This window comes from Protopterus annectens, chromosome 2.part2 (assembly GCF_019279795.1).
Source record: "Protopterus annectens isolate FY-2018-M chromosome 2.part2, PAN1.0, whole genome shotgun sequence".
NCBI classification, from domain to species: Eukaryota; Metazoa; Chordata; order Ceratodontiformes; family Protopteridae; genus Protopterus; species Protopterus annectens.
The window spans coordinates 66,342,357-66,368,466 of record NC_056730.1 but is presented as its reverse complement, the minus strand read 5'-3'; the positions used below and the strand labels follow the sequence as shown (position 1 = coordinate 66,368,466).

The window sequence follows — 26,110 nt, the reverse complement described above, 5'->3', positions numbered from 1 at the left end:
TAAGAAATGGTTTAATACGGTAGAGTGATCCCAGTTTGGCATGTACTTTTTTAATAGTTAAGTTGAGATGACTATCAAATTTTAGGTGGGAATCTATGGTTATTCCTAATAGCTTAGCCTGTGCCACTGGAGTGACAGGAGTAGCATTTCTGGAGTAGATAATGAATTGACTGTTATCGGTGTTTTTGTTAGAACTGGTTATTATCATAAACTGAGTTTTCTTTGGATTGAGGATAAGTTGGACTTTGGTAAGGTAGTTTTCAACATCAGAGAATGCTAGTTGAGTTGTTTGCAGGAGGGTGGGAATGTTTTGTGCATCACAGATTAAGGTAGTGTCATCTGCATACTGAATGATAGATGCATGCTGTGTGGAGGTATGGAGGTCATTTGTGAAGACTGTGAATAGTAGTGGTCCTAAGATAGAACCCTGTGGGACTCCTATAGTTATGGGCAGCTGAGGAGAGAGAGAATTTTCCCCTTTCACAGCTTGGTACCTGTCAGTTAAGTAGCTTTGGAACCAGGTTAGAGTGGAATTCGATAAGTGATATTGATTTAGTTATCCATTGTGGGCTGCAGTTCTGATCTAAGCTTCACATCCTGACATTAGAATTTGATTACAGCATGTGAAAATGACAACTCAGTGCACACAGCAGCTACTAATTTCCTCTGTAAGTTTTTCATTCTTCTTAATTTTTAAAACTGTTCTAATCAGTAACAAACATCTAATTTTACTTATTTCCATTAATATGTACAGAGTTAATAAAACTACAGATTAAGCTATTAACATTCAGCATATTGTCAGCAATTATATGTCAGGAACAGATCAATATAAAACATTACTGTAGCTTTTGTTTAACTAATTCTTTACTTTTAAATATTTTTAAAAATATGTTATTTTGAGATTTCTCACATATATAATTAAACAAAAATAATGGAAAAAGAAAAATAAATTTCCTTCCTGTTTCTACAGACATCAGTGAAGTCTGTCCTAGATTTTCTTCAAAACAGATCAAGGAGCAAGCAGGAAGTAAGGTAATTAAGAACCAAGCATTTTTACACAATTAGAACATTTCTTTTGTTCTCAAGAATTTTTAAGTTTCAATTGCTTCTTAAACGGCCTGTGAAAGGAATGTGTTGCACAGAAAGAAAGTAAATGAAATCACCAACACTTTAACACTTAGCATATTAATTAGATCTGACATTCAGTTAAACCAGCAATGTACATGCTAAGCAAAGTTAAACAAAGCAAAAAATGTTTGCCTTATATAGTCTTAAAGTTGTCAGTTCTTTTGCTTATAATTTCATGCCATTCTCTTATAGGAAGTATTTGTTTAACATTAAGAAATACATTTATAAGTTCAGTTACATGAAATATATTAAGTCTTTCAGTGTAAATATAGTAAAACAGTAAAACTAAACATTTATATTCCTCATCATGAAATATCTTTTAGCTTAAAATATAAATACAAACTTACATATGTTTTGAAGCTTAAAGTCCAATACAAACCTTTTACTTAAAGGACCACTACGGGCAAGCAATGAAAAAACATATATATTTTTTATCTTGCCATGATTTACTGCACCTCCTAAAACTGCCTGCAACAAAATAAGTACTCATTCCTAAATTTATTTTTTTTTACACTTGTCTGCCTCATGGGGGCAGACATTGTGATTCCTTTGGAAAGCTAAATCTGTCTCAATACACAGACTGTGAGAACAAATAGCCCTACCATTTGTTGTCAGACTAGACTTCCATTCACTTAGAATGGACCACCTGAAAAAAATGCCAAGTTTGAGAGTCTGCAGCTCATGTGTCATTGACTGGTATGTGCTGAGTTTTACAAATGTTGTTCCTATTGATGTACTACACATTCTCTGAAAGAAACTTGCAAAAGCGTCAACAAATTACTGAGATAAAAAATACTTTTCACAAGGAGCACTTTTGCAAGTTTCAATTCCTGGCGAAGTTACTCCTCCCATCTCCCCTCCTTCAGTGGGCTACAGTGTCACATTTCCAGCTTGGGTAGATTCAAGTATTTTGTCAGCTTTGCATGACAATAGACATAAAAAAATCACAGCCTGGTGGTGTGCCACTAAAACTGTTCCTGTATATGTCTCTTCACTTCTGAACAGCATTTCCCCAGGAAAAAAAACACACATATCAGTCCAGACTTTGGACCAATCTATCCATTTCTTAATGTGCACAGTAAAACATTCAGTTTATAATGTATTCTGTCTGCTGACATGGTTATCTTTACATAGTTATTCTCTTATAGCATAACCTGAACTTATGGTATTCAATGCCAAGCTTTAAAACAGTTCTCACTTTCTTAACAATGACCTCCCAAGCCTCTGATGTGACTCAGTACTTTGTCAATATACTGTACATACATAGATTAATACAACTATTTCTGCACATATGACACATACAATAATACACATATACCATCATTAAAACAAGATAAATGCAATATAAATGATATCAATATAGTTACAATTTCTAGTTTATGACCCTGTTTGGCTATGGAAACTTCTTTTTGAATTTATGTTCAAGCAACTGTATATTTATTGTATAATATCTTGTTTAATAGTTTCTCAGTATTCTAACCACTGTATGCTGCATCAATTGCAAAACTCTGATTTTACTCCTTTTATATTTTCTGAACTCTTTGTACAAAATAGCTATGTTTGTATAATTTATTTTTATTATTCTTTTATAATTGTTTCCTATGTATGTGGAGCTTTTCTCCCCGAGCCTCCACTGAAAATGGTCACCTTGTGTCCAGTAAACAAATGGAAAACAAAAAATAAAATATACTAAGAAAATCAATCAATATACCAAGAAAAATCTAAAACTTAAGAAAAAAAAAACACAGAAGGAAGGAAAATGTTTCCTTGATGCTGTCATGAAGATCCCACTCACTAATTGAGATATTATGGGCAAATATATATATATATATATATATATATATATATATATATATATATATATATATATATATATATATGGGTCTAACTGATAACACCAACTCGCCAAAACACAGACAACGAAATAACCGACACGACAAAACCGAAAGTTCAAAAACATGAAACTGTCTGACAAACCACAATCCCGACAATCAACAAAACAAATAACTTTCCCAAAAAACACACACACAACACAAGCACACCAAAAACCTTACAAACCTACACTAAACCTTACATACACAACTATATATGCATTAACCTTAACCTAAACTCTAACCCTAAGGTCCGTCACTATCACACACTTACCTTACCCGCACCCTAACCCTAACTCACTTAATCCGCCCCTAACCCTAAAGTCCATCACTATCACACACTTACCTTACCCACACCCTGACCCTAACATCCGTCCCTATCACACACTTACCTTAACATGTCGGTGTTCTCACCATCGGGATTCTTAACTGTCAGTCTTCTCTGTTGTCGATCTTCTGGTGTCAGTTATCTCGCTGTCGGTCATTTGCAGTTTTGGTTAATTCAGGTAGACCCATATATATATATATATATATATATATATATATATATATATATATATATATATATATTATATTATAACATATATAATATTTTAGGCAAAACAACTTACCCAACACACTAGTCACAGGTGACTCTAGTCAGGCACACTGATGTCCCACTCACCAGGCTAAACAAGAAGAAGGTTACTGTCAGCTACCTGTTGAGTACCAGGATCCACCATATAACCCACACACTCAGGTCATTCCACAACAAGTACAAATATGACTCTGCCATTGTCCATGTTGGTGTGAATGACCCGAGACGTACCTCCCTGAACTACATGAAAAAAGACATGGAAAAGCTCTCCGATCTTGTAGCCCAGGGAGGTATGACCCTAGCCCTGAGTAGTATTCTGCCATCACCCAGAATGATACTGCAATAAAAGGATAAAATGATTGACTTCAACAATTGGCTAAGCTTCTGGTGTCACTCTAAGAGGATCTAGTATCTGTCTGCCTGGGACGACATGGTCAACAGACCACAATGTTTTGCCAGAGATGGCCTGCACCTGTTGCCCATGGGATTCTGGATACTGGCTCAGGCTCTTGCCGCCCATATAGTGCCTTTTTTAGACAAGGTTCAAATGACAAATGCACTACTGTAACAGGAACAGGCAAGCAAAAACTGAGGGTAATGCTACTCAATGCTAGAAGTCTAAATCTCAAAATGCACTCACTCAAGGCACTCCTTAAAATGGAGAACATCGACATCTGTGCAGTGTCTGAGACCTGGTTCAAGGCTCCAAAGAGCACCCCTACACTACCAGGCTATAAATCATACCACACTTTTCGTCCACGTAACCTGGACTGGAACGACAAAGGTGGAGGTGTGTCCATATTCATTAAGAATATCCACACCTCTAGGCTAGTTGTTCAGCATAATGTATTCAAGGTTATCCAAGTGCAACTAACTCTGTGCAAAACTGCAATCCAAATTGTAGCTTGCTGCAGATCCCCCATCATGCCCCATGATTCCCACTTCTCTTTTCTTGATACACTAGAAAATATTAGGGTTCAAACACCCTAATAATGGGTGATTTCAACTACCCCACAATTAACTGGGAAAACTACTCATGTACCAACTCCTTTGCTCAACGCTTTCTGGAATTCATAAATTCCAGTGCCCTGGATCAACTTATCCACACCTCCACCAAGGGCAACAATATCCTAAACCTAGTCATTACCAACATGAGTGACCGGTGTTCCACACCCGAAGTCAACTCCTAGCTGGTCAGATCCAACCATACGCTAATCACCTTAGATATCCACATCCTGCCCCCACCCCCATTAAGGAAACCATGGTAAAAAATTTCTCCAAAGCCAACTTCATGCTTCTTAAGACAGAAGTGGAGAACTTCATGACACCCATGTAGATGGACAATACAGTTACGACTGCTGAATCCTACACAAATGCACTCTGTAAACACTTACATGAGTGCATGGATTGTGCTATCCCAAATAGAACCAAGAAGCTATCCTCCAAAAAAGGAAGCCAATCTGGTGGTCCTCTGCCATAAACAAACTGTACAACAGAAGGAAGAAACTGTTACAAAAGAGAGTAAAATCCCATGAGTGGTGGAGCTCCCTGGTCAGTCTCAGTAGGAAGCTGAGATTCCTTATAAGAGCCTCTAAAGCTAGCTATGAAAATAAAATCGCCACTGATTCTAAGGACAACCACAAAGCATTCTATAGCTATGTCAAGAATCTCAATGGCAACACCCAGATCTGCTCTGAGTTACAGCACAATGGCATGAAAATTACAGAACCAACTGATGTTGCCAACATCCTGGCAGATAGGTTCAGTGCTAACTTTACCACCCTCTCACACCCTAAAGGGCTTATATCTATACAGGAAGAATGCAGAGTCCCTGTAATCACAACTCCACAGGTAAAAGCTGCACTCTCTAAAGCCATAAACACAGCATCCATGGGACTGGACAACATCCCAGGCTGTGTTTTACATGAACTTCAGAATGAACTGGCTCCCCACCTAAGCACCATGTTCAATCATAGCCTCACATCAGGCTTTGTCCCCACCGAATGGCGCAAAACAACAGTTATCCCACTCCACAAAGGGGGAGCCACCACTGATCCCAGGAACTATCGTCCTATTAGCCTGATGAGCCTGTTCTGCAAGGCCATGGAACGTATCATCATGGAACTCATAAACAAAGACATTGGTAACCTCCAAACTCTGGACCCCACACAGTTCAGGTTTGTGAAAGGCAGATCATGCATCCTGAACCTAATCAACTTCTTTGAGGCAGTCACCAAAGCCATAGATGAGGCTAAGTTGGTTCACACAGCCTATCTTGACCTCGCCAAGACTTTTAACACCATCCCTCATTCTGGAATTATAGCTAAACTCACTAAACTAGGTATAAATCCCTACGTCACAAGATGGGTTGCCAACTGGCTCACTGACAGAACCCACACTGTAAAAGCTGCAGACTCCAAATCTGACCTCAAACCAGTGACAAGTGGAGTACCACAGGGTTCAGTCCTGGGACCTCTCCTGCTTTGTATCTACTTCTCTGAAGTACAGGCTAACACAGAAGTCCTCTGGCTAATGAAGTTCGCAGATGACTGCAAACTAGGAGCCATAGTCGAGTCCATAAATGATGTGGACATCCTAAAGAAGTGCTTCACTGAGACAGATGCCTGGTGTCAGAGCCATGGCCTCAAGCTCAATGCCAAAAAGTGCATTGTCATCCCCTTTGGTAGAAACTCTGTACCCATTAACTACCACATAGACAGCAGTCTACTTAACACCAAATGTGTGATAAGAGACCTTGGGACCCAGGTGGACAGTAGTCCCTCCTTTGATAATCACTTTGCCACAGTAGTCAGGAAGCCCTTCTACGTGGCACACCTCATCACAAAAGGGTTCTCATCCACGAAAAAAAAGAGGTCATTGTTCCCATCTACTCGACACTCATTTGACCCATTATAGAGTACAACGCCCCTTTTGGAATGTACCTCACAAGACATCTGCAGGAGCTGGAAAGGCCACAAAAGTACCTCACAAAGTGGATTACTGGCCTCAAACGGATGTCCTACACTGACCATCTCAAAAACCTCCAGCTTTACTCCATAGCATATCGCCTACTCCAAGGTGATTTCTGCCTAACATATAAAGCTATGTCAAACCCAGAGCTGTTGGACATGCTACACCTAAAGAAATCCCAGTTACTCCAAGCTACATGCTCTAGGGACCTAAACCTTGTTACCACAATAAACAGGACATGCTGAAGGGATAGATTCCTGTCCCAGAGACTTCCCATACTCTGGAACAAGCTACCCATCTATGTCAAACAAAGTTCCTCGTTAGCACTCTTCAAGAAAAATCTTTGAGTGGATGGGAAATAGGAAATATACCCCGGGAATCACTTCTGTGTCTCTGCTTGACAGTGGCACAGGAAAATAACTTTCTTGGGTGGCATAAGCCAGGGGATCTTGTTGGCTAGGCTCACTTAGGCCCTTGGGCCGATAGCCTAGTACCTACCTATGAACCTATTATTAGACTAAATACAATATTATGTAGCATTGAAATGTGCTGACATTATAAGTGTGACATTTCATTATTTACTTATAAAGCAAATGTCAGAGTGGAAAAGTTCAAATAGTGGATAAAGAGGAGGAGCAGAAGAGAAGAAAGAGTGAGAAAAAGTATTTGTTAGAAGTAATAATTAGGGCAGATATGGGAGGCAGGAGAAGAAAATGAGTAAAGGTAACATTACAAGTAAGAGAAACGAAACCAAGGAAAAGAATAAATAACATGGACAAACAAGATTTACAGCTGCAGACTGTCAAGTGGATTGGTAGCAGGTGTCATAAAACTGGGTTTGGAGAAAAGTTTGGTGACTTTAAACAAACAGCTTTGTCCACATTAACAGTGTATCAGTGTGTGTGTGTGTGTGTGTGTGTGTGTGTGTGTGTGTGTGTGTGTGTGTGTGTGTGTGTGTGTGTGTGTGTGTGTGTGTGTCTGTGGTGTAAAAGAACTATAAAGCAAATCTGCACTGATACCTCTTGCTGCCCTGCTGAGGGGTATACTTGTGCAAGTGCAGAGGACTGGCTCCAGTAGGAAGGGATGGCAGCATACCTCTCAACATAATAGAACAAGAAATCTGGACAAGGCCATGAATAATAGGTGACAAAGGCCCTAAAAGTGGGACAATCTATAAATATTGCACTTACAAACTTAGAAAGTTGATAAACAGGTTTTGCATTAGAGTGAATTTTCTTAAGGAGATGAAGTCTGAAAATCAAATGCCTATCAACTTTCTGACTTCAGTGTTCAATGATTTGCCAGTGATTTGACAGAAAACTGCAATTTTATAAAAAACAGACAAAAATCTGGACTTTCTGCAAAAATCTGTACTGTTGAGCGATATGGATGGGAGCCCTGAACCAACACTCATCAATCATTTTCATTTGTTTGTCAAAGCCATTACAGCAGTGTTTTGCAGAGAGGTGGGAAAAGCCTTAAATTTGACTAGTATGTTGTGTGGGTCTTGGTAGCTGTGTTTGTGGAAGGTGGAGGTGTGCCTTTGTAAGTGTGGTACGAATGTTATAGATTATGAAATAGAGAGATTGAGTAAAATTGTGCTCAGTGAAGTCCCTTGCAATTTCATCACTGCTTGATTCAGACATATACATTCCCCTGCGTTTGTCAGTACTATGTTTGAGTGCATTGATTTGGAGTGTGGTATCACAGCTACAGCTGCTGCTACTCTTTCAATACAAGTATCTGCTTTGGAAGTTTTCTCCAGGAGTCTGTTGCTGAGAGGATGAGAGACATGCTACAGGTATACAACTAAGACAAACTAGATAAAGCAATAGTAATAGTAGAAAAAGTACTAGGTCACATCAGAGGCTTGGGATGTCATTGTTAAGAAATTGAGAACTGTTGTAAAATTTATCATTAAATACCATAAGTTCAGGCTATACTATAAGAGAATAACTATGTAAAGATAACCATGTCAGCAGCCAAAATGCATTACAAGTTGAATATTTTACTGTGCACATTTTAAAAAATGGATAGACTGGCCTAAACTCTGGACTGATGTTTGTTTGTTTTTTTTTTTTAATTATTCCTGGGAAATGCTATTCAGACGGGAAGAGACATACAAGGGAACAGATTTATTGGAACGCCAGGCTGTAATTTTTTTTATGTCTATTGTCATGCAAAGCTGACTAAATAGTTGAATCTAGTAAAGCTGGAAATGAGAGACTGTAGCACACTGAAGGAGGGTAGATGGGAGTAGTAGCCTGGCCAGGAACTGAAACTTGCAAAACTGCTCCTTATGAAAAGTCTTTTTTATCTCAGTAATTTGTTGATGCTTTTGCAAGTTTCTTTCAGAGAATGTGTAATACATCAGTAGGAACAACATTTGTAAACCTCAGCACATACCAGTCAATGACACATGAGCTGCAGACTCTCAAACTTGGCAGTTTTTTTCAGGTGTTCCATTCTAAGTGAATGGAAGTCTAGTCTGACAACAAATGGTAGGGCTATTTGTTCTCAGTCTGTGCATTATGGGACAGGTTTAGCTTTTCAAATGAATCACAATGTCTGCCCCCATGAGGGCAGATAAGAGTAAAAACAAAATAAAATTAGGAATGAGTACTTATTTTGCTGCAGGCAGCTTAGGGAGGTGTAGTAAATCATGGCAAGATAAAAAAATATATGTTTCTTCATCATTTGCCCGTAGTGGTCCTTTAAAGGATAACTCTATTGTTTCAGAAAATAAAAGTCATGCAATCAGAGAATAAAAGTCATTTGTTTTTAAACTTTTTAATTTTAGAAGTAGTTTTAAAGAAATTCATCTCATTCTGTCTTTTGATGGTTACATTGTTCCAGTCCATTTTTTCAGTATTATTAGGGGTTTTATTTTTGTTAACAAAAGTGGATGCCTCCTCCAGTGTGCCAAATATTTAGTTCCTTCAGAAAGAAATAATTTGATCTTTGCAGGAAACACCAAAGTGGCTTTAATATTGTTCTTTTTACATTCTTTAATCAGTGGTAAGCAGGATTTTCTTTTTCTCATTACTTAACTGGAATAATCATTGTCAAATCTGACGACATGTTCACCTATTTTAATAGGTGGGTTAGACCATGCTGTTTCCAATATTCAGTCTTTTTCTAACCCAGACAAACTTAACTATAATTGAACATGGTGGTGAGTTTTCCTTCTTCAAAGATGCTGTTAGAGATCTACATGCCCTTTCAATTCCAAAAGATAAAGTTTCTGTAGATTTAATGGTTTACACAGCCAGGCTGTTAAGTTTATTATATTGCCTCACTCATACTTTTCAGGTATACCACAAATTCTAATGTTATTATATTTCAGTATATTTTCTAAATTATTAACTTTATGAGACAATTATTTTTGTTTTAAAATAAATTCAGTCTGAGACTCATCTTCAATTATTCTCTCTTCATGATCAATTTAAAGATTCTTCCATACTGCTGATTTGTGTACTTTGTTGTCTCGTAAATATTTTTAAATGTTCCATCATCTGTGAAACTTTGTATTTTGGTATCCAATTTGTCCATTTTAAGTAATACATCCTGCATACTAGATATTAGTGACTGAATGCATGTTTTAATACAAAAATCTTGAGTACCATTTCTTGAGTGACTCATATGGACGTCTTTTCTCTCTTAACCAAACAGCTGAAATTCTGACAGGAAAATTACAGGGTCTGAAGAACTTGAAGCTATAAATCTTTTCTCTGACTATTGATGAATAACATTAGCTAACAGGTACTCCCAAATTTTAAATTTTGTGACTATATTTTCTGTCGGAGAAAAGTTTTTATTATCTCTAGCTTTCACAAGTTGCTGTTCTCAGTTAGCCATCTTGGCCATGCACCCCTTCAGTTAAAGATTCTGATGTTCCCTTCTATACAATAAATAAATACACCATCAACACAACAACTATAAAAGCCAACAGATTTAAAGCCATAGGAAACATATAAATATTTTTTCATTCCTATAAGCTAAAAATGTTGCCAAAAGTAGGGGAACAATCTGCAATGATAGCAACACGTGAAATCTGTTTGCAAATATTGTCACCAAATAAAAAGTAATTATTTTTTAAAATCAGATCAATAAGTGACAAGTCAAATAAATATTTTTATTTGAAGTAACAATATACTTAACTTAAATAGCCACTAATTCAGCCAATAGCAATATAATGTGGAATGCATGTGTACGTATGATTATCAGATAAAAAAACAGGATCATCTTTGGATAGTATTTTTCTAAATATAAGAGGTGGTGACTTTGAATCTTTGGAAGAAAAATAATTGTTGTGGCAGCAGGGATGGCATTATGAGAACTGGTGCCCTAGGGGAAAGGTTCCAAGGTATTCTTTTAGTTAGAGGAAATACTTTGCCTTGAAGATCAAGTACTGTTTGGGTGATTATTTTTGCAGCAGATTTGGGGTCTAAAAGGTAAGTTTTGGATGTGATTTAGGAGATTGGTTTCTGATCTGGAAGGTAATGGGATAGTCACCACCTAATGATGGTAGATGTATGGTGATATTTCAGAAATTTGTTGGGTTGGAAGTAATCAAAAGAGTTAGAAAGGAGTGGTGGTTAGAATGTAGATCCAGATGATTTGATTTTGTTATAAGATACATGAGACCTAGATCAGCTAAAAATTCTAATGCCATTTAAGCTTGTGCCAAGAAAACTAAAATCAAAGTCACCCAGGGTAATGACATTGTTTTGAGTGGGGGAGGCTGACATTATGCTCAACATAAGAGATTTAAATTTACTTAAAGAAAATGAAAGAGGTAGTTAGGCAACAGTGAGTAGGAGCAGCTTTTCATTCTACAAGTGGTAAAACAGCTACCCGCTCCTACCAGGTGGTGAAACATAAAGGCGGGTAACTATATTTTTTGATAGAAAAAAATGTGTGAGGAGCAGTATACTGGTTGAAAATTGGCTACAAGCATAACACAGCCAGAGGACTTAATGTTTACTGAATTATGTATATATAAAACAATAAATTAGTCACCTTTGACTTAGAATGTTAAGAAATTCCAGAGTAATAATATTGTAGCATTATAATATTATATCAGAGTCTGTTTTTTTTTATCCATGCTCATCTAAAAACTTCTACAAACCATTTCTTGTTCCACATTTTAAAATAAACTGACTATAATATTACCCTCTTATAACTTGTGTGCAAAAAATGGTAACTTTTTTGTACTTCAAAGACCAGCTTCAAAAGGCATTTCCATTTTGCACCAGCAAACTGAAACCGCATTCTCCTAGAATTATGTAAATATACAGTCTCTCTTCAGTTTAAGAAAGAATTTCAAACATACTTACATGAAGCATACTTTTGCACCTGTACTCTAGACAAAGGACACAATATCTTGTTCAAGTGCAACCCACCAAAAACAAGCTCCAGTCTCCTCCTCATTAATAGGTTTCATCTTGTGCAACATCATGCCTGTCAGTCCCGAGGAAACTTTCTCTTGTTTTGCAAATTTCTTTCTGGTAATTGTCATTATAATAAGTAATGCTGTTTGCATTATCATATCAATAATGTGAAAACTGCAAATGTCATCCATTTTCTCTATTTGTAAAAATCCAAACTTCTTAATATTAATTGTATCCTTAAATATATATTCAGACATTTCAGTGTAGACAGATATGACCTAAACTTGTGCAGCATATTTAGGTAAATAAAACATTGCTACTGTGTTTGGGGTATGGCTAAAAAGGGTCACGTTTCCTTTGGCTGACCGTGCAACACTATTGTTCTTACCTCTTGTGTATAATATACAATTCATCAGTTACAGTGCCATCTTTTTATATTTTCATTTTATTTATTTGTTTTTTTTGCTTGTTGCTAGGCATTGTACATTTTTTTCTTGACATCTTCAGCATATAATCCTTTGCCATGCTGTTTGACCTACCAAGCACATTTGCACACTGGGTGATGCATGCACCCCTGTTTACATATGCATGCCTCTGCAGGATGTTGACTAAAGGGTCATCAATAAGTCATCCTGTGAACTCCACATATGTGTGAATTCTACCCGTCAAACATAAGCCATCTTCAATGTAACATATGATTACTATTGATTTTGTGGCTTGATGTGATATATGGATAGTATATGTCATCAACAAAAGTTTTCTAAATATTTAACGACTACAGACATTACTATATATTTATGTATCTCAAACAAATATATGGCTGTGGTTAGCTATGTAATTTTTCTAAGAAATTATGTAAAGCCATATTTCTGGTATAATTGAATAATGAGACACACAAAGACAATAAACTATCATTGTTACATAAAGTAAATTAGAAAGTGTAAATGATAATGAGAGAACAGCTACTACCTGAAACCTTGATCCAAAACTGAATTTTGCTTGTTTTCCCATTGCAAGGAAATTCACAAATATTTTGTCCTTTTGCAGAATCCTGAAGCCAATATTATAGTTCAGGGATAAAAAGATGGGTTTAAATGGAGCATATTGTGCTGAACTGACTTCACTCTTCCACATCCATCTCTTTATTCGGTTACCTTTTTCATCAGAATAAAGTCCACCGAAAGCATCAAAACTTACCCTGTAAATGATTGAGAAACATATATTTATTTTCTTGCATCCATCTATAACTTATTAGATATTAATTTTTAATTTGTTTGGCATAATGCAAAATTAGAACTTCAGAATAAAAACATCCATACTTCAACATAATTTTCCTGTAATGCCCAGAGCCCTTACATTTAAACCAGGCCTAAAAGCTATTGTAGAAAGTGAGAAAGAAGGACAGAGAAAGAGAAAGAGAGTGGCATCTACAAGTAAATGGAATGGCAGATGCATAAGGCGATGACCCACAAAGCTTTATGGTTATTTTTTTTTAGTTTTTCAATTATTTACTACATTTTCATTTTTTTTTTATTTAGTGAAAACAGTTGTTTTATTTTGCTCTTGGCCCAGGCACCTAATCCATCAGATGGCCTGCAAAACCCTCATCCTTTTAAAACATTTGTTGATGGCACAAATGCATCTCTTCAGGGGTTGTCTAAGAGTATGTGACTGACTTAGCCATTTTCTTACAGTAAACTGGTATGCAAGTAGAGAGTGGGGGAAGTAAACCTACAAGTATGGAATGGAACTCCTTAATAACTCATAACTTAAACATCCTGATTTGTCTTCACAATGTAAATTGTTTTAATGCAACAAATATCCTGTCAGAAACAAGACTTCAAAATGGAAGATCTTTTGTCATTTTTTAAAATGGGATTTGAGTTTTTGAATACTGGACATGGATAAATAAAATAGAGTCTGTTAGAGAATGAAATCACTTGAGTGAGAGAAAAACTAGGAAGGAAAATTATGCAAACTGTTAAGAATGTTATTTTTAGTGCTGCCTGTGACTGTTATTCAGATGCTTGAATGTGGCCAAATGTATCAAAGCTTCTTTAGACTGGGCAACTGAAAGGGCAGCTTACTTACTGATGTTACTTATTTCAAGGTTTGGTGATCATACAGATAGGTATAGTAAAGGGTAGGGGTGCAGGAACTCTCTGCATGGATAGGTAAGAGGGCATTGCATGTAATGAGTTGCTTATTTAGTCAGCATGATTTGACCAAAGATATTTAGATAAGGTTGGCTGTAACAAAACAAATCAGATCTTTATTATCCATGAGATTGCTTTATTAAGGATTTCCATTACTCTGTGAAATATTTTGTCCAGATAAATTTATGGATAACTTGCCTGCGATGGATTATAAACCTCAGAAGACAAAGAAAAAGCTTAATATCTGGCATTTTTCTTTCTCTCTTTTAATCTTTTTCCAAGGATCCAGTGTACCATTTATTATGCAACATGACTGTTATCAGAAAATAAATGCATGACCTTCTTCTATAAATGTACAGATTATTAGCAGCTTGAAATCAGCAAAGGTGTTAAAATATGGAATCCGGCCTAGTCATCTGGAACAGTTAAGAGCAACTGAAATCAAAAGCTACAAATCTTATGTATGCACATGTTAAACATCTGATCTCTATAAAAATGAGGTCTTGCACTCACACAGAGAAAAGTGGGAGCATATACATTAACAGAAGCAAAAATCTCTACATTTTAGTTGTGGTTGATGCCTTCCACAAATACATATCTTGACTTTACTTTATGTCAAAAGTCTGAACTACAAATGAATTGCATACTTCTAAAATTCAAATTTAATTTTCCAGAAATACTTTTTTTTTTTTTGCAAAAGGACAGAGTAAAGGAGGAAAAATGGCAGCCAGTTTTTGTTCTTCACAAATCTCGAGTGAGGGATTACATTCCTCATATACCATCAGCTACAATAGTCAGCACCAAAGCCATGTCAGCTTAAAGAAAGAATTGGTCTACCTTGAGGCATGGCCACACCACATAACACACCACCAAGTCAAAGACTCATTCACTAAGCTGTAATTACCTGCAGCTTCCATTTAAATTCATTTGATGATCTTAGAAGAGTGACTGAGACAACCCTTCATCTCAGGTTGTAAACAGATAAGTTTCTTCTTTCAGAAATAACTGACATTTATCATTTGCAAATTCAGGGTCACCATGTACATGTTGTTTTCTTATTTGTGACTCTTTATTAGGTTACTTTTAAACCTTTGTAATGGTTCTGTTGATATTTATAATGCCTAGTCCATGCAAATTGTAATATGACTTCATTTGCTAATATAAAGAAAACCATTACTGTCTTATTGAAAGGTTTAGCATGCCAGCAAGATAGGCCTGCTAGTACAGATCAATATTTCTTGAAATCACACTCATTGTTTTCTAATAAAAGCCTTCTTGGACAGTCTCTGCATTGTGTACACACATTGTAAAATGACCACTTTGACAGATATTCATGTAATCTTTTTAGCCTCTGTTTTTGACATCATCTTTATGCATCCTAATCTGATAAGTATTTGAAGGTCACAATATTTTTTCATAACTGCCTTTATCACCACTTAAGCTTTTATTCAAAGCTTTTCTACTTTATTAGGAAACAATGCCAGGCACAATGTAATACCATGAAAATATACCTGGGTTATTGCAATAATTTTATAGTGAAATATATTTTTTAAATATTACAACCAAACAATTTAAAATTCAAACACATGCCCAATGACTTTATGTAACTGGAATTGTAACCATAGCCTAAGAATTCAACAATATAGGTCACTACAACCAGCATTCTATGGACTATTGCCCTTTCAGGACACTTTCATTGTTGTATGTTATTTATACACTATTAAGACCTGTAAACATACATTTACAAGCATACCCAGACTATTGAAACCAGCAGTATTCAACACAATCTTTTCAGTGCATTCATCCATGGGATATATCACTTGGACTGCTAGAAACTAAGTGCATATAAACTGTTAAGAGATTAGGTGAGCTTTGAATATGTCAGTCCTCTGTCAGTCCTTAGTATGAGTCACTGTAACTGATGTTACATGTCAATTTAAAATTTAAATTTAAAACAGAAAAGAGGTAATATTTCCATAGTAAATCAACAATCTTTTAATTCATAGTATACTAAGGAACTATAACAATATCCCTTTCTATGAAAACATCAATGTTTCTAGTAATATCTTATTTAAAGAGTAGTAACAATCTTCTGCATAAAAACCACAGCCATTTATTACCTCATCTACTTAGGCATAGTCACTGTAAACACTGTGTTAATCATTATTTTCCTTTTGGAATTTATTATGTTTACACTACTTATGACCAAACCTAGACAAAAGCAAAAACTTGAATCAGAAGGAATAATTATTGTTTTCACTTCTGCTTACTCACTGCACCATTTTTATCATTTTTGAACCCACATCCTAAGCTACATCCAGTATAGTGAGGCCTGAAAACATCCATCCATTTCTGGATAACCTAGTTTATCTTTTACAGCCTAGCCATACATCCCAAATCTCTGACAAGTTCTGGTACCCTTGATATGTGTAAGCAAGGTCTTGGGAGATGGCCTAGGAGATGAACCATTTACAGGTTGCCTGTGTCCATTAGAGACACAGGTGCTGAGCCAGGGATGAACTTCCTGTTCCCCATTCAATTGTCCAAGTTACACTTGAATTGGGTTAGGGAGGAGCTCTGCTTCACACGGATAGGGAGCCTGTTCCAGAGACAGGGAAGTCTTCTGGGATACATACCTGTCTCTCCAGTAGGTCCTATTTAAATCACAGGCAATGTTTAAATCTTTAGGCTCGGTAATTCTGGTGCTGTTTGTTTTGTGGATATGCAGGAGCTCCATCAGAGTGGGGTCTGACAATGCCCTGTATGCCAGGCATAGATATCCCCTCAACAGACTGTAGGAGACAGAATGCAGGGATAGGGCCTTGAGACAGTCTGCATAGGACATTTTATTTATGATCTTTATTCTTTTAGTGAGGAACCTCTGTGGAAGTTCCAATTGTTTGATATGTTTGGTTAGGTACAGACCAAGGGGGACACTGTACTTAATGATAGGTTTGATGAATGTCGAATACAGTGGAATAATGACTTCCTTGGATCTAGATGCTATACTTTTGCTTATAAGTTGCGCAACATAGAATGATTTTCTCACTAATATAGACACGTGATAATCAAAGGCTAGATTACTGTCTATGTTTTCTCCTAAGCCCCTGACTACTGGGTCATCTCTAAGGGGTGTGTTGTCAATATGAAAGTTACCAGGGGTGGGTGACTTCCCAATGGATACTATTATGCATTTCTTGGACTTCAGTTTTAGTTCATGGCTCTGGCACGAGTTGTTTGTCTGTGTCAGCCCTTCCCGGAGAACATCTGTGTCAATGTGGAATTCAGTGACAGCTCCTAATTTGCAATCATCTGCAAATGTAGTCAGCCAGAGACCACTGACATTGGCCTTGACTTCAGAAAAGTAAAGGCCAAAAAGGAGCAGTCCAAGGACAGGTCCCTGAGGCACTCCACTTGTGACTGGCCTCTTTGTGGAGGTGGACCCCCCAATTCTAACTTCCTGGGTCCTGTCTGTGAACCAACTGGCTATCCACCGAGTGATATACGGGTGTGTACCTAACCTCTTGAGTTTGTCAACAATGCCCAAGTAGGATATTATGTCAAATGCCTTGGCCATGTCAAGGTAGGAAGTATGAACCATTTTGCCATCATCCATTGCTTTGGTGACCTTCTCAAAGAAGTCCACCAGGTTGAGTAGGCATGAACAGCCCTTCATGAAACCAAACTGGGTTGGGTCCAGTGTCTGGAGGTTTACTATAGCATTACTGATCATTTCCATGATAATTCTTTCCATGGCTTTGCATATAACAGTACTGAGACTTATGGATCTGTAGTTTTCAGGGTCTGTAGATGGCCCACTTTTGTTCAGGGGGATGACTGTTGTTCTCCACTCATGAGGCACAAAGCCAGTTTGAAGGCAACAGTTAAATAGCAATTCCAGGTGGCCTGATAAGTCATGTTTCATGCTATTTACAAGGCATCCTGGGATATAGTCTGGGTCCATTGATGCAGTGTTCTTGGCCTTAGAGAGCGCATTAAGGACCTGTTCCCTAGTGATAGCAGGGGGAGTTATGTTTGATGGTATTTCCTGAGGGAAGATTGAGGGGGAGAGAGGAGTAAAGATGAAGCTGAATTTACCAGCCAATTGGTTTGCTATATCTTCTGGCTCAGTATAGGTTTTTCCATTTACAGTAAGCTCTTACACAATTGTGTATTGGCTTTGAGGTTGCAGACCCAGCTAAAGAATGCCTTGTGGCTGTCCTTGGCCTGGGAGGCCAAATTTACCTAAAATTTGGCTTTGGTGGACTTTCCTCTGAGTTGTTTGTTTAGTTTGATGAGAGTCCTTTTACCTGACTGGGTACTGCACTTCCTAACTTTTGCTGTAATTTTTTTCATAGGTTCATAGGTTGGTACTAGGCTATCAGCTCTAGGGCCTATACAAGCCTAGCCATAACAATTCCCTGGCTATTTCTTCCCACATTATTTACTTTCCTGGACCCCTGTCTAGCAGGGTGACTGACGTGATGTTATGCAGCCTATTAATTTTGTGATTCCACCAGGGTGGCTTGCTTTTTGAGTTGGTTCTGTACTTTTTCCTAGTGGGTACAGCTGCCTCTATGCGGCTATTAACATGCTTGTATAGGATTTCTGTGAACAGTTTTGCATAGGTAGAAGTGTTTACAGGGTTTATGGAGGCTTGAAATTTTGCCAGGTTATCACTTAATAGCAGGAAGTTAGCCTTGGATTCATTCCTGAATATACCAGGGCTAGATGGAGGTCTGGGTTTTAAAAGGAGTCCATTTTGTGGCCTGACCTTATCAGAGAAGGCATTGTTCTAGGGGGTGTGCAGCACTCTCCCATATTAGTGAGAACCAGATCCAGTATGGTTGCATCCCCAGTTGGTATATTGACAATGTGGTCCACGGAGTTTTAGTTAACAAAATCCAGGAATTTCTGTGCCCATACACTTGGTGGATTCTTAGTTAATAGTGGGGTAAGTTGCCCATGAATATGGTATTGGGTTGCAGGGTGTGTGTTTCCAATACGTTTAAATACATAGTATGGGTTTCCTGGGTTATAGCAGGGGACCTATAGCTTGCAAGGAAGTGGTATTGGATTTCCCTATGGTGATTTGAACATGGAGTATCTCAAGTGCATTGTCCTGTTTGACTAGTTTTGAGGTATATTTATTACACTGTCTGTGTAGTAGCTGATCTAAATGTGTGGAAGGCATTATAATCTTGCACTGTCGGTGTGCTTCCCATGGCTTTAAACCATGTTTCAGTGATGGCACAGACATCAGCATTCTCTAGGGTGAAGAGAGCTTCTAGGGAGTAGAATTTTTTGTTTAGACTCCTAGCACTGAGCAGTAATACCTTTAGATTTTCTTGGTTTTGATTTGCTATGTTGGAAGTACTTTCAGTTTGGCATTGCCTAAAAAAGGCACTATGGGAGTAAACAGTGTTTTAGTTAATATTCAAAAGCCTAGAGGGGGAGGTGCAGACCATCCCTGGCAAAGTAGTGTGGTCTGCTGACCATCTCTTTCCAAGTTGACAAATATTGCATCCCCTTAAAATGACACCAGAAACTAAGCCAATTATTAAGTCAAGCATCTTTTGTAAGTGTTGTGGCATCATCCTTGCTGAAGGAAAAATGCTGCTCAATGCTAGGCTCATACCAGCATGGGACACATATTCTGAGAGCTCCATGATGTCTCCTTTCATATAGTCTAGGGAGGTATGTATCAGGTCATTTACACCCATATGGAATATGACTGAGTTGTACAGGTACTTGTGGTCCAATGACTTGAGTGTGTGTGTAATGTGGTGAATCCTAGTTCCTGATAAGCAACTGACCGTGACTTCCTCCTTACTGAGCCTGGTGACAGGACATCAGTGTGTCTCATGATCGAGTCTCCAATAACCAAAATGTTGGATTGTGTTGTGATTTGCCTTATGGGCTTAGAAGTAGAGGCTCCATGAGACATAGCTGTATGTGTTGATGTGGGTGTCATTTTGAAAGAGTGGATCTGGGGCTGCTGAGGGTATTTGTTATGTGTACTTCATCTAGGATGTCTTTGGGGTTTAGGAAGGTTGCATTTAAGTGCCTCAGCATATGTTGGTCTACATGTCTGCTTTGAATTGTGTGTGATGGGTGCAGAGTGTGTACTACTGACAACCTTATTGACATTAGGAGTAGTTTTACATGAGAACTTTGCCTCCAGTGACGGTGTGTAAATACATCTCTCACATACCATATCAGTTTGTTTGAAAATTAACTGGTTGACAGTAAACATGAAGCAATTTCTACATTTCCTCAAGATGCCCATATCCACTAAGCTGGTAACAGAGATAGTGGAAAAGTTCATATCCATGACAACTAACACTTTTCTATTAATTAGATAGTTGGAGTCAAAATGTAAAGCAATGTTAGAGGAGTATCTGGTTTGCAACTCTGTGGACAGTGCTTGTCACTGCAAGCTAGTTGTCCTGTGTGCAACTAGGTACTGGTGAAATTTCAGTCTTGCTTTTACAGGAAAAATGTCATTCAAGGTGGCTGTGTCTATACAGGGCACTGCCAAACACTTGAGAAACTAATAAGTAGGCCCTGAAAATTTAAGGATGAAGTGTTTAGGCAGATATTCTGAAGTTAGAAACAAATCAAGAGTAGTAACTGAAAATAATTAGCTTGTCAAGAGTGATGAAAAGAGGGGAGTCAAGTGAATTGCTACTGCCTGGTCTTACCACAGCTTCACTATGCTGGGATACAATACTCCTTTGCTTCTTCTCTCAACAGAACCAAAACATTAGCATGAATCCTTGGATGAAACGCAGGCCACAGCCTGTTTGGTGATCCACAGTCTTGTCCCAGATGACGCAAGGTTATGCAGGCTTGTTGTAACCTTTTCCTGGTAAGTGCCTTGAATAGCAACCAGACCAGTCAGGAACATCAAGCACAGACATTCACTGCCAAACCAGAAACAGTAAGAATCAATGCACTCTGCTGCCTCTCTCACCAGAAGCAGAATATAAGCACAAATTCCAAGCTGTCACCTACAAAGCAGTTATTATGCTTTCTGGTAATCAGTAGTCTCCAGGAAATAATGTCCCTGTGTTCCTTCTCTCTACAGGAGAAAACAGAAGCACTAATCCCAAGATTACTACGCAGAGGCAAAATGTGGACTATGCAATAATTGGTGGTCTTTCAATAGATGTTGCAGATTTTAAAGGTAAGATGGAAAAAAACGAGTTGTTATCATACCTCTCAACCTCTCAGAACAAGAAATCTGGACATATCCACAAATAATGGGGGGACAAAGGCCCACACATAAGGACACTTTTTAAATATTGCTCTTACAAACTTAGAAAGTTTATAGAATAACAGGTTTTGCATTAGCATGGATTTTCTGAAAGATATGAAGTCTGAAACTCAAACATCTTCCATTATTTTCTAACTTTAGTCTCAATGATTTGTCAGAAAACCACACATTTTAGGAGAAACAAACCAAAAATATAAGGCAAAAATCTGGACATTCTGCAAAACTCTGGACAGTTGAGAGGTATGGCTGCTATCCTAAGCACTGCAATGTGCACTAATCAGTTAGATACGAAAGAGGGGCAACTTAAGTAGTAGCTGTTTAAGTGGACAGCCACCAATTAAAAGAGCAAGATAGATTGAAAGGGAGTCGACACTTTGTATTCTGGTTCTATGGAATACAGTGGTCTGGCCAATAAATTTAAACAGTTGAAGGGGAGTGATTTCGCAAAATGATAATTTTGTGCTTTCTCACAACAGTCAATGAAAGGGGAGAGGAAAGGAGATATCTGGTCAAATTAACATAAGGGGCAGGCAAGTAGAAAGCCGGTTGAGTTTAAGAACACAACAGCACCAGGGTAGGAGGTTGGGGAAAAATTGTGTGCGACTCACGAGAGACACAGCTTTGGTCTCTTTCCTAGTTTTTCAATCAGGTTCTTAGCATGCTAACGGAGCTAAAAGGACTATTGAAAGAGCAGCAAAATGGTCTAACCAATACTACCATCAGCTCCGAACCGAGTTCTAGTAATCAATCTCACAAAACTTTTATTTTGGACACGCAACGAAAAAAAGTTACATCAGCTGTATCTAATGGCAATCATGACACCGAGGAGAATGTAATGGCCTCTAACAGCCATAGCAAGAATGCTGCACGTCATAAAGGGTCCAGGGACAAACAAAAGGACTTTAATTTCGCAAACTGGACTAATCAACCATTCAACTTTCATAAAGGTACTGTTAATTCCATCAACTCTCTTTCGATTGAATCAGAGTTTGATGAATTTAAAAACAAGTTGTACACATTAAGAAGTAATCAAATGGAGATAGATTACTTGAGGGAATGTGTTAGAGTTAAACGCATTCCAAAAGGACTGAGATTTTTTAAATTTCCTAATTATGTTAAGCATGGAACAGCACATTATAAACAACTGTGTGATATTTTTGATAGAGCAGGGATAGAAGTTTTGGAGTTAATGATTTCTGAGTATGAAGCTAAAGCCACCATATTAACCAATGAGTTAAATACATTAAATCAAACAGTCACTTCTGACAATGGATTTGCCATGGTTAAGCATGATTACACCAAAGTCTTTGATGACGTTGATCAATTTTGTGTTAAAATTATGAACAGAAAAATAAGAAAACTTGAAAGGGACTTGCATGAATACAGGGATGAATTAGTTTATCCCTGTTATAATAGAGCCAGAACTAACATGAGAATAGCAAGCACAGCTGAAAATGGAGGGGATGATGTTTTTCAGCACAATTTCAGTGAAGCCCCCCGCAGAAGTGAACGCTTGGCCGAAAAGGGTAAAAGGCAATACAACCAGGATTTTCCCCATGCCCCCGGGAGGCCCGGCGCCTGGGGTCCCAAACAACAAAGGACTGGGTGGGGGTGGAACAACAAGCAGCATTAGCATCAAAATCTAAGCCCAACTCACATATAGCCCCTTTGAATACCATAAATCTTATTGTATCAAGCAACACAACCTCTCGAGAAAACACCATTGAGATTACTAAGGAAACTAACTGCACTTTATATAGAAAAAAAGATTATACTATATACAACTACACGGACATTTTGGTTAGTGAAACAGCCTTCAACATTTTCACCAAAGGCTTGCATTTTGTACCAAGTAAGAGGGTAGATTTAGCCAAATTATTGATAGATCTCAAACTATTCACAAGGGGACTAAATTTAAAGCATGTTTTTAAAGGGAATGCCTGCAACCTGATAGGGCTTAATAGGAAAAGCACTTTTAATCCCCCCACGCACCCATTACTTAAAATTTATGAGGAACTAATTGAACAGGATTTCCGTAATATTTATCATGGCGCAAACACATCTGGGCAAACTAATTTTGAAGTACATGAGCTTGAATACATAACTATGCTATCTAATGAAAACATCAGGATCATGAAACCTGATAAAGGTGGGGGGGTGGTCCTCATGTATGATTCTAGCTATGAAGCGCACATGCATCATTTATTGCATGATGAGACCCAATATTGCCTAATTTCTCGTAATGAATACAATATTGCTTTGGCTAAAATAAAATATGCTCTTTATGATTACCTTCTACAAGGCTCTATAAATGAAAAACTTTACAATTTTTTGCTAGTTAACAAACCCACAACCCCTGTAATCTTTGGAATTCCGAAAATTCATAAATGAACCGACCCATTAAATTTTAGACCCATTGTTTCTAGTGCAGGGGGCATAACGGAGCCCATCGCTAAATTCATTGACTACATTACCAAACAGTATATCCCAGCTTTAACCCACGTATGCAAAGATTCGTGGGAATTTTTAAGAAATTTTCCAGTTGTAAAGTGCTCCCCCTCAGCTCTTATGGTTACTGTGGATATTAAAGACTTATTCCCAAGCATCCCCCACACAACAGGGTTGGATTTGTTTGGTGATTTCTTCAAAAATGAAACAAACTTGGGTAGCAATTTCTCAAATTTAATACTTGAAATGATGGGCATGGTATTAGAAAATAATTATATTTTCTTTAATGGCGAACTTTTTAAACAGCTTAAAGGAGTAGCCATGGGTGCCTCCTGTGCAACCATTTATGCTAATGTGGTTTTGCACAGATGGGAGCAAACATATATCTTTAACACTACATGGGCACAACATCTCATTTATTATTGCAGGTACCTAGATGATATCTGCATTATTTGGGAAGGCACGGAAGACCAGTTAATGTCCTTTTTGCAATATATAAACACAACCACTGATTTTCTGACTTTCACTCATAAAATCAGTAAAAATGAACTACACTATTTGGATGTAACAATATACAGGGACCCTCAACGATTAGAATTGCACTCCAAGGTATACAGGAAACCTTCTTTCTCAAATTCTTTATTACATTATAATAGCCAACACCCATTCCATCAAAAGAAAGGAATAGTTAAGGGGCACTTAATAAGAGCCTCTAGAATGTGTAGCAACTCGGTAGACTTCCTACAAGAAACAAAAAATCTATATAACATGTTTTTTGAAAGGGGATACCCCAATAATTTACTTACAACCCTTATTGAAGAGGTAGCAAGTAAAAGAGACTCTTTATATACCCCCTTATTAGGCAACTCTTTGGCTAAAAACCATGAACTTCAAACACAGAAGAACAGGACTGATGAGAACGTTACCAGTTTTACATACACTTTTTCGGATAATTCACCCCAAATAGAGAATATTGTATCCAAATATTGGTTTGTCCTGGCAAGTAATGAGGATTTTAAAAATATAATTTCTATTAAACCTAAATTCGTGAGAAAAAGGGGGCAAAATTTAAAAGAAATTTTTGAGAGAAGACCAAGCACATTCAGAAAAGTACAACACCAACGTAATGGCACCTATAAGTGCGGGTCCTGTAAGCAATGTGCCTTAATCATAAATGACTCGCATTTTTGCTTAAAGGCTCGCCACATTAATATACGGCCTCCCAGGCATTTTTCATGTGGCACAAAAGGTGTGATTTACTTAGGGGTGTGCATTATCTGTAGCGGTTTTTACGTAGGGAAAACTGAACGAGAATTCAGAAAAAGATTATACGAGCACACCTACGATATAGAAAAAAAGAAAGAAAGTAACGCTTTCTTTAAGCACTCCCTAGAATGCCCGGATTATAAACTCAAATTTATGATCCTTGAACAAGTAAATCCTAATGTTAGAGGGGGGGACTGGGAGTCTACATTAGAGTACAGAGAGCTGATTTGGCAGCTCAAACTTGACGCAGGCAAAGCCCCAGGCCTTAATGGCACCGTTAGTATTGGCTCTGTTTTAAAGTTTAGAAGGGCCAGGTTATAAACAAATAATTATTTTATGCATTTACTCATTTATTATTTTTATTCAACTCATTCATCCATCACTCATTGTTCCACCTGTTCATTCTTTTACTTCCCGCTTTCTACCACTCCCTCCCAGCTTATTCCCACCTGTCATTTTTTTCCTTCCTCCACTTTCCTTCTCGCACCTTCACCATCACCCCCCCTTTCCCCTTTCCTTTCCTTTTTCTTTTCCTGCCCATTTCATTTTTCACCCTTTTTACTTCCATCATCATATTATTGAGCATCTTCTTAGGAAAATGAATTTTTAAAGACATAGGTAAATCACTGGTCATGGTGGTCATTTACACCACCGTGCAATGACACATAAATATTCAACTCAGTGGCATCATAAAGTACTTTGCGCTTCATGAAGCAGACAAAACAAATAAAATTTTTAAAGTTTCACCTGCACTCAGGTATTAAAAACATAGTTTTGTATTACTGCATACCAATTTCAATGGTTTTAAGCTTAGAATAATTTAAATCTGTTTTTAATGTTTTTTAAACAATGTTTTTAAATAATGTATTTCATTAATGCAAGCAATCAGAAAATGTTATTTAAAAGTGCACGCATTTTTAATTTAGCATGTGATCAATTAACACAGCTATTTAAGCAGTCGCTTAAGGCTGCACAGTGTTTTTGACTTGATAAAGCCTGGAAGGTATCCGGGCGAAAGCGCT

At 37.5% G+C, this 26,110-nt stretch overlaps 1 protein-coding gene across 4 annotated transcripts in view; it reads right to left on the bottom strand.

Moving 5' to 3' along the window:
• ERICH6 (glutamate rich 6) overlaps positions 1-26,110 on the bottom strand; it is a 419,490-nt gene that overhangs the window by 95,538 nt on the left and 297,842 nt on the right. For 3 of the 4 annotated variants that reach the window (XM_044063744.1, XM_044063745.1, XM_044063746.1), the window contains one exon: positions 12,909-13,137. In XM_044063744.1, the coding sequence (XP_043919679.1) occupies positions 12,909-13,137 (229 nt within the window). Of the gene's footprint in view, positions 1-12,908; positions 13,138-26,110 lie in introns of those variants that run through there. The other variant, XM_044063748.1, reaches the window with a different exon arrangement.